At 38.7% G+C, this 18,029-nt stretch overlaps 1 protein-coding gene across 2 annotated transcripts in view; it reads left to right on the top strand.

The window, feature by feature from the left end:
- The window catches only part of TTC39B (tetratricopeptide repeat domain 39B), a 196,370-nt gene that overhangs the window by 125,867 nt on the left and 52,474 nt on the right, over positions 1 to 18,029 (top strand). For both annotated transcript variants that reach the window (XM_077475121.1, XM_077475122.1), the window contains 5 exons: positions 2,192 to 2,259; positions 5,347 to 5,411; positions 5,536 to 5,641; positions 13,123 to 13,188; positions 17,287 to 17,395. In XM_077475121.1, the coding sequence (XP_077331247.1) occupies positions 2,192 to 2,259; positions 5,347 to 5,411; positions 5,536 to 5,641; positions 13,123 to 13,188; positions 17,287 to 17,395 (414 nt within the window). The remainder of the gene's footprint in view (positions 1 to 2,191; positions 2,260 to 5,346; positions 5,412 to 5,535; positions 5,642 to 13,122; positions 13,189 to 17,286; positions 17,396 to 18,029) is intronic.

Here is an 18,029-nt window from a genome sequence, read left to right as displayed (position 1 = left end):
AGACGAAAGGTATTGGCTACTGGCCTCTACGTAGTCCCATCGTACGTTACGAGCGTCACCCAACTTTGTGCGACCGTGTGTATGTAGTTTCGGCCAAAATCTGGAAAAAAATGATTTTGTGGTCGAAATGTCCGACCGTGTGTATGGGGCATTAGGGATACAGACAGGCTACAATAGTTGCTTTGATATATAAATAGAACTGTATCACTGTCTGATGGAACCAGAGGCATATCTGTTGGGGATTAGGCAGATGTAATAAAAAGAAACTGGACTTTGTCAAGCCATACTAGCAAACAGTAACTGAGTGGGTTGGTAAATGTAGCGCTGGTAGGGTTTTAAAATGTCTAAGATCTTTGGATTTTGAGAATAAACACTAGACTTGCTATACGTTTTTATAGGGAAAAACTTTTAAAAATAAATCAATTGTGGATAAAATTGGTATATCGCCGAAAAGTAATTTTTATGTTTTAATAAACCAGTGTAGATTGGACTTAAACACTGCTCTGTTTTGTGTGTGCCATTAGTTTGTCCACCAAGGTTGATTATTTGCTGAATAAAAAAACAAAGTCTTCTGTTGAGGCACTGTTTACACATTAAAGTGGTAGTAAACCGCATCAAAAAAGAAAATAGGCAACAGGCAGTTTAAGTCATTATGTGCTCATATGCATCACTTACTAGGAATTTATGACAGACTTGCCTGAAAGCGAATCCCTCCAGCAACACGCTTCCAGGTGCTTCCATCCTCACCCGGTCTTCTGGGTTTGTGGGCTTCAGCGATATGAATGGCCAAGCCGGCGATGACTCTGAAGGCATCGTGGCTCTGACGGAACAGCGCGGGTGGCCGTTCCTTCAGAGCGCTTTGCCGGTGATGTCACTGGCTGCATCTAAAATATCTCCTAAATGGTGCACGTTAAGGAGATATTTACTTAACCTTTAGGCAAGTCTTATTATAGGCTTACCTATAGATAAAAGTCATACAAGGGAATTCCGACTTTTAAAGTAAATCTAAGTACAAAACTTTTCTCAGTTGTACAATACAGAACACTGGCTTTATACTCATAGACACTGGGTTATATGCTGGTACATTCAGGGGATTTGACACTGGTTAAGCTTTTGCACCTAGGGCACCCCCTATAATCCTAACCCATGCATGAGTCCTCACATTTTTAGCAAGCAATGCAGAACAACACAGGAACAGAGCAAAAAACAGGAGAACGCTGGTATGAATTATTCCCAGGATATGGAATTGCATAGGTGTTTTGGGGAAAATCTTCCTGAAGGTGAATGTGCACTGTAAGCTTTCTGTTGACTATAGGGATATCGCGAAGTTATTCAGTGTTGATCTAAAAATTAAAGCTGTGTTAAAGTTCATAAATCTGGTGTCTTTAACTCCTAATGGCACATACACACGATCCGAAAATCGGATGAAAAATACCACTTTCAAAGCTATTGTACAATAATCAGATATTTTACCTTTAAAAATCGACGTTTAAAAAATTCTACAGGTTGCATGTTTTGTTACAGAGGAGGTCTAGGGCTATAATTATTGCTCTCGCTCTAACGATTGCGGTGATACCTCACGTGTGGTTTTAACACCGTTTTCATATGCGGGCAATTTTCACGCATGCGTTCGCGTCCGCACACGAGCTCAGCGGGACGGGGCGCGTTTAAAAATGATTTTTTTCTTATTTATTTTACCTTTTTATTTTTTACTTTTTAGACTGTTTTTAAAAAAAAAATTGTAAAAGTACAGAGCTTTTGAGAGGCAATCACGACAGTTCACCTGATATTATCCGATTGGACAAACGCAAACATTTTGCTCGTATGATACCAGGTTGTACGATATTCGTTTAATCAGTACAGTTGTCGTCTGAAAAAACAATAGAAATGCACTACAACACATGACCTTTCGATGTGTTGTTTTTTTTTTTGTTTGTTTTTTAATGCTTTTGTATGAGAATTTTCATAGCCTGAGTAACCTCTCCATTTTCGATATGCGACTATGCAAAAAGAAACGTCCGATTTTCAGATCGTGTGTACGGGCCATAACATAGAAACTGCTTTTCATTACAGGAACCTTGGGCTTTCCCGCAGTACTGAAAGTGCTTAGAACAACTGTGTAATAATATAGCAGATGTCAGAGCCTTCATCCTTCACATTTTCTGACCCTGTCCCCCAATTTGTTTTTCAGAGGAAATGCATGCTGAGATCTGCTATGCAGAATGCCTCCTTCAGAAGGCTGCCCTGACATTTGTGCAGGTAATGGGTGCATTACAATGTTGTCTGAATGACCATAGTGTATTCTTGACTAAGCACAGGATCAGAGGGATGCAGATGTGCATCTGTCAAACATTCGGAAACATAATCTCCCTTGTACAGTAAAGGCATTACAGCACAGCTTAATTGTGCTTCAAAATGCTTGACAAATCCTGATGTTCGCTGTGCGCTTCATACAGAATTAGAAATCATTTCAAATATTGCTCTTCCATTCCAGGCACATACTTACAGCAGTCTGTCTGCTTACTAAAGAATAAATTGCAAAAAAACACATGGTTTGTGAGGACATGACAAATGTTTTATTTGATTTTGTATGGTTTAGGATCACAGCTATGCTGGGGTTTCATAAAAAAAATATCTGTGGTTTAAGATTTGTAAGTCTAATCTAATGTCATTGTTCTAAACATAAATGGACTCTTGTGTACAAGTAACATTTATGTCTGTTTTGTGAATTTGAGTAATCTTGGCTGCTAGCCTTCATGGCATCTCTTTTCTTTGTGTAACAAGATGGTAAACATCTGTGCCCTACTGGTATGAATTATTTTTAGAAGTAACTAAGGTATTTCTAAGTAGATCTAAGTAAAACTAGCTTGGGAGCATTGTGTTTTCTTAAATATCCTTCATCATCTGCTCTAGGGATTCTTGTGTATGTAAAAACTTAAAGGGGTTGTAAAGGTAAATATTTTTTCACCTTAATGCATTCTATGTATTAAGGTGAAAAAACATCTGACACTGCCGGCGCCCCCAGCCCCTCCGTTTTACTTACCTTACCCCTCAAAAGTTCCGTGCTCGCCCCCGACATCCTCTTTGCCACTCAGCCTGGCCGCTGATTGGCTAGAGTGGATGGATTGAAAGCAGCACAGCCATTGGCTCGCTCTGCTGTCATTCACATCCAAGGACGCGGCGGGGCCGAGTGATCCAGTGAGCTCTATAGCCGCCGGCTGTATCAGGGGAGCTCCCCTTAAGTGCTTCTCACCATGCAAGGGAGCTAGCAGGAACGTGAGAAGTACTTGCTGGGGGAAGCCGAGACCGCCAACGAGGGACCCCCAGAAGACCAGGTTCGAGGCCACTCTGCAAAACGAGCTGCACAGTGGAGGTAAGTATAACATGTTTAAAAAAAAATATATTTACTTTACAAGCCTTTTAAAGATGGTCTCAGCTTTAAGTGAAGTTGAAATAGTTTGTTTGGATGAAGCTGATCCCAACAAACTATTACCTTCACTACTAGATGAGCCCGCTGTGTGCATTGCATGAACGGTATGTAGCCTCAGCTACACACAGAATACAATACTATGTTCCAGAAGTGGGGAGGAAACTTCCTGTCCCATTTCTGGGACAAATTTGAGTTGGTCTGAGCAGTGTTCAGCCATTCAGAGGATGAACTGTATTAATTTATAGAATACAAACCCCGCTGTGAATGGTGTTGGTCCAAACCAACTATGTAAATTTCAGTAAAATCTGGAGCTCAGCTTTAATGGTCTGATTTTTTTATTTTATTTTTTTAAATTCTGGGCACGTAAAGTTAAATTTAATCATACAGTGACCTCAGGTGGCCATGGCTCCATGTCAACATAACATTTTAACCAAATCTGTAAATAAAAATTGGACCGCTCTGTTCCAAAAAGGTGGTGTTCCAAGCATTCATCCCTGAGTGCATACTGCCTGAAACGGAAGAACTGCTGAGTGCAGTGCCGAGCCCCGTCCAGCCGCAGCAGCTGCCAGACAGGCTGACCGGACGCAGGGCTTGGATGATTGTTATGTTTTTGGACATTACAAACATTTCATAGCCAGAACAACTCATGTTCTTTCACTTCTGGCCTCCATATCTATAAGAATGTGCTCACATGGAATCAGTGTGCATGTTCGTGCACAGAGCTTTCAGTCAAAATAACTTGTTTTGCTGCAGAATTGTGACTTTAGCACTTATATGACTAGGGCTAGCTCATCTGATAGTAATCCTTTTCCTCTTTGCCTACAGAGGAACATGAGAAGCCCTATCACATCCCTCAAGGGATGAATATTTATGTGGCAGCAAAATGCCATTTTGTAAAGGCATTTATAGTTTGTCAGGATCTTATGGGAGGCTTTATAAAATCTGTAAAATAATTTAGGAAAGGATTTTTTAAAGGCCTTTATTTGATGCATTTAGATCTTTATCTTTAAAAGAAACCTATACACTATTTTTCAAAAGTATTGGGACTTTTAGGACTTGGGACTTGTAGGAGTGTGTCCATGGGAATATTTGACCATTCTTCCAGAAGCGTATTTTTGAGGTCAGGCACTGATGTGGATGAGAAGGCCTGGCTTGCAGTCTCTGCTAAAATTTATCCAAAAGGTGTTCTATTGGGTTGAGGTCAGGACTCTGTGGAGGCCAGTCACGTTCCTCCACCCCAAACTCACTGATCACTTTATGGACCTTGCTTTGTGCACTGGTCCAAATCATTTGATGGAGGGGGATTATGGTGTGGGTTGTTTATCAGGGGTTGGGCTTGGCCCCTTAGTTCCAGTGAAGGGAACTCTTAAGGCATCAGCATACCAAGACATTTTGAACAAATTAATGACTAAGACTGGGATGCTATTAATGCTCATGTGCACGTAAAAAGCAGGCGCCCCAAAACTATTCTATTTTTTTTCATTTAAATTCTTGACCAAATCTGCATAATTTGTGTGGTTGCATTTGTTGGACATGTCTTGTTTTGTTTTTTTTAACAAATAGCTGTTAGCTGTCACAAATGTAACTATGACTGGTGACAACCAATTAGATGGTAATTTCGAAACCTGCCTTCTAAAATTTAGAGAATCGGATTGGTCACTCTGTTTAGCATTTCCATTTAATGTACCTGCAGGCTTTACTTTAGCCCTTCTTGGACAAACAAGTAACTATAATTAAAATATATATATATATATATATATATATATATATATATATATATATATATATATATATATATATATATATATATATATATATATATTGATGTTTTGGTTTGAAAAGAATGCTGTCATTACATACTGAAACACTGTAATGATATCTCATATAACTTCTTTTTTTTTATTTTTTTTACCCAGGATGAAAACATGATTAATTTTATCAAAGGTGGCCTCAAAATTAGGACAAGTTACCAAATCTACAAGTATGTTTCATAACATAAATTAGAACTCTTTTTCTTTCTTTATTGCATTGTTGACTGTTCTCCTTTTTGCGACTTGGATTTTTTATTTGCACAGAAATGCTTTCAATTTTTCTTTTCATTTAAGAGAATGCCATCAAGTTCTTTCAGGAATGGCCCAAGACAAAAACTCTGGTGACACCTACCATCAGTTTGAAGGCGGTGTTAAGCTGGGCATAGGAGCCTTTAATCTGGTAAGAATTTATCCACAGTGAGTTATTGGCAAAGTTTCATAAGGTAGAAAACTGTTGGTCTTTAATGTGATCAAATGTGCGCAGCTGGAAGACTGGTGTAGGATTAAAATAATTCTTTCAGGATTCATGGGCAAAGAATAGGTTGTTCAAGGACCGCACATGCAAAGATTGTGCTACCTTATCTGCTGTCTCTGTCTTTTTTTATTTTCAAAACGGGTACACTTAACTGCAGCAGAATACCTAGTCAAGCCAACAATCAGGGCTTATATGAGCATCTTTTCCCTCTACCAAAATGCTCATGCTAAATAAATGTATTTAAGCAAACCAATAAACTTACTAAAGGGAATATTCTGTTTTCTTCAATTGCCCCTTTCCCGCAGGTTCATCCTGGCTGGACTCCGCATACCACACCGCCATTTTAGCAATAACATCATTATTGGCCAGCTCCTTCTTTTTTTTTGTGATAGCCCACTAACAATGTTGTGCCAGATCTCATGAGGTGGCCTGTTAATTGGGTATACTCCAACTACCCTGAGTGCAGTCTACCTGTTCTAATACTTGCCTTAGCCTCTGTTCAAGTGATCTAATTTGTGTGACCCTGTCTGAAACAGCATAGCCTTTGTTTAGAAAGTGCCCTTAATGAGTCTTTCAACCTGTGCACATACACTGCAGCCCTATTCATTCCTATGGGGGAGTCGTACTCTACAGTACTGCTGGAAGCTGCCTTGATTATGGATGAAGAGGACCCATAAAGGAAACTTTCTGAAGAAAGGGCTCTACAAAGTGAAGATCCCTGGAGCAGATGTAAATATCTGAGTAGGTGTGCTGTAATGGGGGGGGGGGGGGGGGCATGATTGTGGCACCATACAAAAAGGACAACTTGTACCAAGGGTAAAACTGTCTTTTAAAATGCAATTAGCAGCTAGGATTTTTTGTTTGGTCTTCTTAGACTGAGATGCCGGGGTTAGACAAGTTTGAGGAAATACTACTACCTGCCTGCAGCAGACTGATGATATATGTCTAGGCAAAGTCACTGACTGGTGCCTAAGGTAGAAGATGTCCAAAAACATTCTAGGTTAATTAACGGCTCAAGAGGCACAATAGTACTTGCAGTGCCTTGAAAAAGTATTCATACCCCTTCAAATTTTCCACATGCGTAAATGTATTTTATTGGGATTTTATGTGATAGACCAACACAAAGTGGCACATAATTGTGAAGTGGGAAAATGATAAATGGTTTTCCATATTATTATTATTTTTTTTTTTACAAATATCTGAAAAGTGTGATGTGTATTTGTATTTAGTCCCCTTTACTCTGATACCCCTAACTAAAATCTAGTGAAACCAATTGCCTTCAGAAGTAAACGAATTAGTAAATAGAGTCTGCCTGTGTGTAATTTAATCTCAGTATAAATACAGCTGTTCCGTAAATCCCTCAGTGTTTGTTCGAGAACCTTAGTGAACAAACAGCATCATGTACACCAAGGAAGAAACCAGACAGGTCAGGGATAAAGTTGTGGAAAAGTTAAACCAGGGTTAGGTTATAAAAAAAAAAAATATCCCAAGCTTTAAACATCTCACAGAGCCCTGTTCAATCCATCACCCGAAAATGGAAAGCACACAATTGCAAACCTACCAAGAAATGGCAGTCCAACTATACTGACAGGCCAGGCAAGGAGAGCATTAATCAGAGAAGCAGCCAAGAGGTCCAGGGTAACTCTGGAGGAGCTGCAGAGATCCACAGCTCAGGTGGGAGAATCTATTCATAGGACAACTATTAGTCATGCACTCCACAAATCTGGCCTTTATGGAAGAGTGTCAAGAAGAAAGCCATAAGATATCCCATTTGCAGCTTGCGGGAAGCCATGTGGAGGACATAGCAAATGTTGAATAAGGTGCTCCTGTCAGATTAGACCAAAATGTAACTTTTTGGCCTAAAAGCAAAATGCTATGTATGGCAGAAAAATAACACTGAATATCACTCTGAACACACAGGGAAGCTGGTCAGAGTTGATGGGAAGGTGGATGAAGCCAAATACAGGGCAATAGAAGAAAACCTGTGAGAGTCTGCAAAAGGAGATTCACCTTCTAGCAGGACAATGACCGTAAACACAGTCAGAGCTATAGTGGAATGGTTTAGATCAAAGCATAATCATGTGTTAGAATGGCCCAGTCAAAGTCCAGACCTAAATCCAATTGAGAATCTGTGGAAAGGCTTGAAAATTGCTGTTTACAGGAGCTCTCCATCCAATCTGACAGAGCTTGAGCTATTTTGCAAAGAAAATTGGCAAAAATTTCACTCTCTAGGTGTGCAAAGCTGGTAGAAAAATAATGAAAAAAGACTTGCAGCTGTAATTGCAGTGAAAAAGGTGGTTCTACAAAGAATTGACTCTGGGGGGCTGGATACAAATGCATGAAACGCTTTTCAGATATTTATTTGTAAAACATTTAAAAAAAACATTTATCATTTTCCTTCCACTTTACAACTATGTGCCACTTTGTGTTGGTCTAGCACAAAAAAATGCAAATAAAATACATTTTTGATTTTAACATGACAAAATGTGGAACATTTCAAGAGGCATGAATACTTTTTCAAGACACTGTATAATCTCAAGTGTGAAACACATCAAATTATTCCTTTTAATGACAGTTTGTGCATCTTCAGCTGTTAATAAATCATTGTTTTTCAACTGGTACCAGTCAAAGTTTGGAAGCCACCAACTGCAACTGCCAAGGTAGAAGATATATGCCAATGTACCTTGCAGCAACAGTGAAATAAGTGTACTATATATCAGTGGTCATCAACCCTGTCCTCAGGGCCTACTAACAGGCCAAGTTTGCAAGATAACCGAAATACATCACAGCTGATATCATTTGCTGCTCAGTGATTTCAGTATTCTAGTCTGCAGCTCACCAAGGTAATACATAAAACCTGGCCTGTTAGTGGAAGCTGAGGACAGGGTTGATGACCACTGCTGTCTGCTCAAGGATGATTTTTTTTAAATAATGTATTGGAAAATTATACTATTGCTATATATTGTGCAATCGTGTGTTCATGCAGGCTTTTAAAGTTAATGACAGGTCCATTTTAACTGCCAATCATGTACAGGGTCGAAACAACTAATTGATTAATTGACAACTAATCGATTATGAAAAATAGTTGTCAACAATTTTCATAATCGATTAATCAGCCAGACAATTAGTTGGCTGCATACAGAATGCATTATTTGCTTACATATTAGAAAATACAGTGCAGCACACATACAGCTCAGTACACTGTCTATACATGTCAGTAAATGCCTGAGAACTTGTAAATGTGTGAGGAGGAATGCCTCATGGGATATGTAGTCCTGGGCAGGAAGTGAGTGTTTCAAAAGGAAGAAGTTTTTTTCAGTTTGCTATAGGGGTACTCTATACTATACTTTTCAGCTTGCTTATGGGGCACTTTAAAGGCAGGAGAAGCCAAAAGCGTTGGTGGGGGGCCCCAGAAGAGGATAATAATGGCTGCTCTGTGTAAAACCATTGCACAGTGCAGGTAAGTATAACATGTTTGTTTAAAAAAAAAAAAAAAAATACCTCACTGTAACCACTTCAGCCCCAGAAGGATTTAGCCCCTTAATGACAAGACCATTTTTTGCGATTCGGCACTGCGTCGCTTTAACTGACAGTTGATGTCCTTTTTTTTTCATAAAATAGAGCTCTCTTTTGGGGGTACTGGATCACCTCTGCGATTTTTTATTTTTTGTGCTATAAACAAAGACTGACAATTTTCAAAATAAATAAAAAAAAACTATATTTTTTACTTTCTGCTATAAATGTATATCCCAAAAAAAATAAAAAATTTAAGAACAAAATGTATTCACCAGTAATAGGCCAATATGTATTCTTCTACATATTTTTGGTAAATAAGCATATATTGATTGGTTTGCGCAAAAGTTATAGCGCCTACAAACTATGGGATAGATTTATGGACTATTTTAATTTTTTATTGTCTTCACTAGTAACGGCAGTGATCTGCAGCTAATCAATGTATAAATTACACTGGCAGGGAAGGGATTAACACTGGGGGCGATCAAAGGGTTAACTGTCTTCCCTGGGTGTGTTTTAACTGTGTGGGGGATGGGCTTACTGGGGCAACACCACGATTGCGGGTGACTGGCAGACATGGAGGCCATCGGACCCTCAGGCAAGGTCCTGGGGTAGGCGTGTGCCCACTGTATCTCCTGCACAGACCGACATATAGTAGTTAAAGACTGCAGGGAAGATCAGCATCTGAACCCAGAGAAGGTGGAGGCTGATAGACTCGAGGTAATATAAGGCATTGCAAATACATTTAAAGTACACCTTTGCCAGTATTGTGCATTATATTTAAAAAGATCATATCCATTTATAAAAAAAAAGTCTGAGCTTTTAGTACTGCTCTTACGATAAAAGATTTATATCTCCCTTCCACACTTCATATAGCTTCATGTCTGACTCCTAGTTATAATGCCCATATATCCTACTTCTGGATGTATTTATTATTTTATATATAATATATATAAATCAGTAATATATATTATTACTTTCACCGTTTCACAATATAAATGAACCCCTTATAGTAAGGATTATCTGCTCTTTTGGTACTATAAAGGGCTAATTTTAGATTTTTAACCCCACAATGACAGCTAATACAAAAAAAAGCCTGCTGCTTCTACTATATGTCTTAGGCCTGGTTCACACCTATGCATTTTTGGTGCTTCTTGCAGAAAGGCACTACAATTCATTTAACATGGTTTTCTATAGGACACATTCACATCTATGCTTTTTTTCTGCTGCTGTGTATTTGGAGAAGGTCAGGGACTTTTTTCAACGCAAAACAGTGCTTTTTTTGGTTCAATAGACTTCGATGGAGAAGCTGCAGAAAAACATGTAGTGCGTTGTTGCAAACCACTTAACCGGCCCATAGCTGAATGATGGCTACAGGGTGGTTCGATAACTCTGGGAGGGCGTACATTGACGTCCCCCAGAATCGCGCTCCCGCGCGCACACGGGGGCATCCGTGACCATCGGGTCATCACGGATCATGGTAAATGGCCGCTGACATCGGGCATTTACCACGTGATCGATCCGTCAAATGACTGAGCGATCACATGTAAACAAACTGACATGATATCCGGTTCCTCTCTCCCCTCTCCGTCCAGTGTGAGTGGAGAGGGGAGAGATCGGATGCAGCAGCGCTGTGGGCTGGATGTGTAGTGCCCACAGCGCTGCTCAGTGACACTGACAACTGCAGCCTCTGCCATCCCTCCACCATACTCTGCATCCTGCCATCCCTCCACCATACTCTGCATCCTGCCATCCCTCCACCATACTCTGCATCCTGCCATCCCTCCACCATACTCTGCATCCTGCCATCCCTCCACCATACTCTGCATCCTGCCATCCCTCCACCATACTCTGCATCCTGCCATCCCTCCACCATACTCTGCATCCTGCCATCCCTCCACCATACTCTGCATCTTGCCATCCCTCCACCATACTCTGCATCCTGCCATCCCTCCACCATACTCTGCATCCTGCCATCCCTCCACCATACTCTGCATCCTGCCATCCCTCCACCATACTCTGCATCCTGCCATCCCTCCACCATACTCTGCATCCTGCCATCCCTCCACCATACTCTACCATCCTGCCATCCCTCCACCATCCATCCCCTCCACCCCCAGCCTTACTCGGCAATATCCAGCCGTGCCCAGCAGTAGACAGGCGTACCCAGCCTCTGAGGGTGCTCTCTGCATTTTGGGCCTCCTGTATGGGGCCACGCTGTGTAAAAGTCTCACACATGTATCGCCATACTCGGGAGTAATAGCAGAATGTATTTTGGGGTGTAATTTGTGGTATGTATATGCTGTGTGTGAGAAATAACCTGATAAAATGCCAGTTTTGTGGGAAAAAGAAAAAAAACTTGATTTTGCGAAGAATTGTGGGAAAAAATTACAACTTCAAAAAACTCATCATGCCTCCTACTATATACCTTGGAATATCTACTTTCCAAAAAGAGGTAATTTGGGGGGTATTTGTACTTTCCTGGCTTGTTAGGGTCTCAAGAAATTAGAAATTAGGCCATCAGTACTTCAGGTGTGATAATTTTTCAGAGATTGGTACTATAGTTTGTGGACTGTATAACTTTCACAAAGACCAAATAATATACACTGATTTGGGTTATTTTTGCCAAAGATATTTAGCAATATAAATTTTGGCCAAGATTTATGAAGAAAAATGACTAATTTGTAAAATGTTATAACAAACGAAAAAAAAGCATTTTTATTTACAGAATTTTCAGTCTTTTTTTCTTTTATAGCGCAAGAAACAAAAAAAGAGGTGATTAAATAGCACCAAAAGAAAGCTCTGTGGGGAAAAAAAGGACAAAAATTTCATATGGGTACAATGTTGCATGACTGAGTAATTGTCATTCAAATTGTGAGAGCACCGAAAGATGAAAATTGGTCTGGTTAGGAAGAGGGTTTAAGTGCTCAGTGGTCAAGTGTTTAATCTGCCCAACAACAAATTGGCCAAAAGAAAGCATAAAAAAATGCAAAAGTCAACTGCTTAGGTGTGAACCAAGCCTTGTGCTGGCTATACACGTATCGACTTTCGGACGAGAATATTCATACAAAAAATCTTTGTACATGAAAGAATGTTGTTTGAAAAATTCTCTTGCTTTTAACATTCAGTTTTAAAATGAATGTAATTTCTGAACAAAAATCACATATACTGTCTGAAAATTCCTTTCACCAAGAAGTTTTCTATTCTACTTCTTCGAATTTTCCCATCACTATGGTCAAACGAACGTCGATTTGACCCCAATAACAAATAGAAAATCGAATGAAGGTTATTAAAATTACATCTTTTTTTGAAGAAAGACCTTGTTTTTGTATGGCCAGCATAAGTGACAGCAGACGCAGGTAGCTTTTATCGAGCCACCTGCCTATGACAAGGGAGTCTGTCATACATAATATATTACAGTTCTGTCAGAAAATCTGCAAAACAGTCTTTTATTTTATTTTTTCTTTAAAAAATGTGATCTCTGAGTCTGATGATAATTACCAGATTCAACCTCTAATAGTATATATAGTATATCTCCTCTATATGTTTTTCTCAGAGTGTATTAGACATTTTGCTCCCTAACCTTAAAGTTGGTTATTTATAGTTACCACTGCATATAGATATTTAAGAATTGCCTATTGTTTTAAACTTTACATATTAACTAAATTATACACCACACTTTTGTTAAGGTTCTTATTGAAAATTAATCGTTAGTTGCAGCCCTAATTGTGTATGTAAACAAGTGGGATGAATTTATGGTCTAGTGTGTAAATGCTCAGTTGCAAATATTTTTAATAAAATTATTTAATGGCTGGAGATAAGCTTCTTTATTTTGCATGATGCATGTTTCTGTTGCGCCTTTGTTTGTAACGCTTCATTTTTTTTCCCCACAGATGCTTTCTCTTTTACCTTCAAGGATACTCAGGTTGTTAGAGTTCATCGGATTTTCTGGAAACAGGGTAATTTTTAAATGTTTTCAATATTTTAAAATGATACAAACTAGTGTGCTGCTTGAGATATTTTGAGAAGATATCTTTTTATAGGGCAACTATAATAGCTGTACTGCTGTGTGACTTTTAACTCATTGGAGACATTTCTATCTACATGTGATAGTACAGTATTTAAACTGCAGCCGTCTTCAGTTGGATGAGATGTGTATAACAAAAAAAGAAAGAAGTACTGGCAATATAGTGAAAATCAAGCTTCATATCATGAATGCTAGAAAAAGGACTTTCATCAGTTCTTTCAACTGTAAACTGTCCTCTTAACGTGCTAAATATGGAGGTGAGAAGAGAAATCTTCTCATAAAGAAATCCCAAGTGGGGTAAGGGATTAGCAACAACAATCAATTGACTGGAGATGTGCCTGTAAGCAATCTTCCACAAATATAAGATGGGTACTCTTACCGATGGTGTTGGACCCACCTGTCGTACGACAGTGGGTTAGTTAAGCTTATAATCTCAGCAGGTCCCGATCAAGCTCAATGGAATGGATCCTGGTGCATGATCCTTGTTTCCCAGTCCTGCCATTAGGAGTGCCTGTCTTCATTCGAGGTCCAGGACAGGAAAACAAGGATCATGCACCAGGATCCATTCCATTGAGCTCGATCGGGATCTGCTGAGTTTATAAGCGCTACTGTTTTTCTATATTAAGTTTTAAGAGGGCTATTGCCAGGTCAATGTGGATATCGGTTTCTAAGGCCTTGGAGGCCATATCAAAAATGCTCTTCCAGAACTCTTGGGTGACGGGGCATTGCCACCAGATGTGTATGTGGGTGCCTAGAGCTAAGCAACCTTGAAAACACGTCCCTGTGTATGATGGGGCAAATTTTGTGATCCTTGCCAGTACAAGTGCTAGGACTTTGTAGTTAGTTTTGATTACCAAGACATTAGGTGAGGAGGGTTTAGTGGCCAGCCAAATATTAAACCAATCTGCGATCTCAAATGTGTGTGCTAAAGTGCATTATCTGGAATGGTGTTCGATTGCTGGTATAGAGTTGAATTGAGGCCCCTAACATGTGAGTCGCTCTTACAAATATGTTCAAATTGTATTATCTGACTGAGTAATAATCCCGTTCTGAGCTATATATATTTTTTTTTATTTGTGATATTCTTTTCCCATGAAAGTGGAGCTGCCCTTTAAATTACATTGAATGATTAATCTGTAGTAAATGTGAATGTCACATTCACTACTTTAACAAGATAACAGAATTCTAAAAGCTATTTAGGGCATATTTATAAATACCATAGGTGGTTTGATGTCTGGTTCTAATCCAGAGCTGTCATATATTCTTTCCATTCTGTTTTATATTATATTGTGAGATTCCTTGAACGTTATATACTTTTTTTATTAAAAAAGAATGAAAAACAAATGAATGTACAAATTTGTACCTACCATGCATATAAAAAGTCTCCACACCCCTGTTAAAATGTCAGGTTTTTGTGATGTAAAAAAAATGAGACAAAGGTGCATCATTTCAGAACTTTTCCCACCATTTAATGTCACCTATAAACTGTAGAACTCAATTGAAAAACAAACTGAAATCTTTTGGGGCGAGGAGTAAAAATAAAATAATGTGGTTACATAATTAAGCAATCACATTTAAACTCATGGTAAATAGGAGTCAGTACACACCTGCCATCATTCAAAGTGCCTCTGATTAATCCTAAATAATGTTCAACTGTTCTAGTAGGTCTTTCCTGACATTTTTTGTCACATCCTATAGCAAAAGCCATGGTCTGCAGAGAGCTTTCAAAGCATCAGGGGGATCTCATTGTTAAAAGGGATCAGTCAGGAGCAGAATGCAAAAGAATTTCCAAGGCATTAGATATGCCATGGAACACAGTGAAGACAGTCAGTCATTATCAAGTGGAGAAAATATGGCACAACAGTGACATTACCAAAACTGGTCAGGGAGACTGCCAAGAGGCCTCTACAGCAACATTAAAGGAGCTGCAGGAATATCTGGCAAGTACTGGCTGTGTGGTACATGTGACAACAATCTCCCATATTCTTCATATGTCTGGGCTTTGGGGTAGAGTTGCAAAACTCTTTTATAAAGAAAAATATTCAAGCCCGGCTAAATTTAGCAAAAACACATCTGAAGTCTCCCAAAAGCATGTGGGAAAATGTGTTATAGTCTGATGAAACCAAGGTTGAACTTTTTGGCCATAATTCCAAAACATATGTTTGGCACAAAAACACTGCACATCACCAAAAGAACACCATACCCACAATGAAACATGATGGTGGCAGCATCATTCTTTGGGGCTGTTTTTCTTCAGCTGGAACAGGGGTCTTAGTCAAGGTAGAGGGAATTATGAACAGTTCCAAATACCAGTCAATATTGGCACAAAACCTTCAGGCTTCTGCTAGCCAAACTTTTAGACAACGACCCAAAGTATACATCCAAATCAACAAAGGAATGGCTTCACATGAAGAAGATTAAAGTTTTGGAATGGCCCAGCCTGAATCCTATTGAAACTCTGTGGGGTGATCAGAAGAGGGCTGTGCACAGGAGATGTCCTCGCAATCTGACAGATTTGGAGTGTTTTTGCAAACAAGAGTGGGCAAATGTTGCCAAGTCAAGATGTGTCATGCTGATGGACTCATACCCAAAAAGACTGAGTGCTGTAATAAAATCATAAGGTGCTTCAACAAAGTATTAGTTTAAGGGTGTGCAAACTTGTGTAACTATATTATTATTATTATTATTATTTTTTTTTTTACTTCCCTCCACCTAAAAGATTTCAGTTTGTTGTTCAATTGAGTTGTACCGATTATAGGTCACATTAAAGGTGGACAAAGTTCTGAAAGGATTTATCTTTGTCTCATTTTTTTTTTTCTTTTTTTACATCACAGAAACCTGACATTTTAACAGGGTTGTGTAGACTTCTTATATCCACTGTATATAAATGCTACCACATTTAAATCTAGTTTTATCAAATTCATTTTTAGTTCTGCACTGCCGCCATTCACAGTTTCTTGTATTGTTTACAATGAATGCAAAGCCTTCTGTGATTGGACCAGGTGGAAAGGTGACAGATTAAGAATTTAATTGGTATAATAAAACCCTACTCACTTTGATATTTTTTTTAAAAGCAACATGACCTTATAAACTAAATAAACATGGACCTGTGATAAATACAAAACATCCAAAAAAGTAGATTAGAGCTCACCCACACTGTCCTCTGCTAGCTCCACCTATGGAATGTAGGTAGAGCTCGTACACCCATTTTAGAGTACACTCCACCATCAAGGTCATAAGCATGCAGTTCTACATTGAGGCATCATCTGACCAGCAAACTAGGTTCTCTGAGTCAAAAGCTGGCCTAAGATCTTTATTTCTAATTAGCAGTCTTAATAAGGGAAAACGCTAATGCAGCTGAGTCCTATTTATTTACAAGTGGTGTTTATTAAGTTTCCTACACTTTTTTTTTTTTTAATGAAAGGTTCTCATTAATGGCCTTTTAGAAAGATTAGAGATTGTGCTGTGCTAAGCTGTCTATAAACTGGCTAAGCTAGCTATAAACACCACAATGTGTTCTCATGTGCAGATACTTATTGTATGGTTGAAGATCTAATAAATGGACACTTGAGTTAAAGTAAACCTGTCAGGAGAGAAATATGAGGGGCTACCATTACTGATCTACTTCTGAAACTGCTAGGTGCCTGGCTCTTATGTTGACCATTTAGCTTCAATACTTACGAAGTCACTTTTTTGGAACAAGAATGCAGATCAGGCAAGTCAGTCATGCTCATCGGTGACTCAGATTATTGAAGAAAGAGGGTTCGCATTATAGTCAGGCAGATGGCATTTTTTTGAGAATCAGAGGTCAACAGTGACAGCCTTACTTTCTTTATAGGCTTACATGATGAATGCATAATTGAATCTCCCTTATATCGATGAAAAAGAATGCATAGTGTATACACCCCTAGAGTCAACTAAATACCAGGGGTTTGGTAGTCAGCTGAAAATACAGAAAACAGTGATTGCTGTTTTCCCAGTTGGCCAGTGTATATGCGAACTTTAATAACCGTGTCTTTCTCTGTGACAGGAGCTGGGCCTTCAGCAGCTACGGGAAGGAGTCTCTGGAACGAGCCTTAGGGCGATCCTTTGTGTTCTAACTCTCCTTTTTTATCATACTTATATATCATTAATACTTGGTAAGCTTGCACAGACTACCAGTTTTTTTGAAAGTGTATATGTGAAACTTTGCAAATGTACTGTTCTGTAATTAAAGTATAAAATACAACTGCATTTTCTGTATTTGCAGAGAAGTTTGATTTGATTTATTTTTTTAGGTATTTCTTAGTATTTTTTAATTTAATTCTGCAGTTTTATAAAGCTTCACTTTTGTCTTTGCTACTTTTAAGGCTGCTTGAGATAAGCTTATAGCCACTGTTTTTATATTTTTAACACTGAAGTCTCTTCTCTTTTTGTTGAATTGTATACCACAGAAAAGAGCATTTAAAGTATAAATGAACATACCTAAAAGAAATGTGCAATGTTCATCGATCTATATGTAAATGGATGAGCTTAAGCACCACTTTGCACTGCAGTAGTTTTGCATTACTTCCCTTTGCTCACTATGCAAGTCTGAGTCTGCCAAACCACTGCAAATAATATTTTTATCTTGCCACTCGTTAAGTAAGAAAGCAGGGTAATTGCATTCAAATTTAGAGCTTCCTCTATTAGGAAGAGCATGTATGTAATAGTATTAGTTCCCTTGAACATTACTTTTGCCTACTGTTATTATACATTTCTACATTCGCATGTCTGCATTTTAAAGCCATGTGC

Source organism: Lithobates pipiens, unplaced genomic scaffold (assembly GCF_037356315.1).
Source record: "Lithobates pipiens isolate NorthernLeopardFrog02 unplaced genomic scaffold, aLitPip1_a1.2 Scaffold_13, whole genome shotgun sequence".
In the NCBI taxonomy this organism is placed as follows: Eukaryota; Metazoa; Chordata; class Amphibia; order Anura; family Ranidae; genus Lithobates; species Lithobates pipiens.
This window is presented reverse-complemented; position numbering and strand designations above follow the sequence as displayed.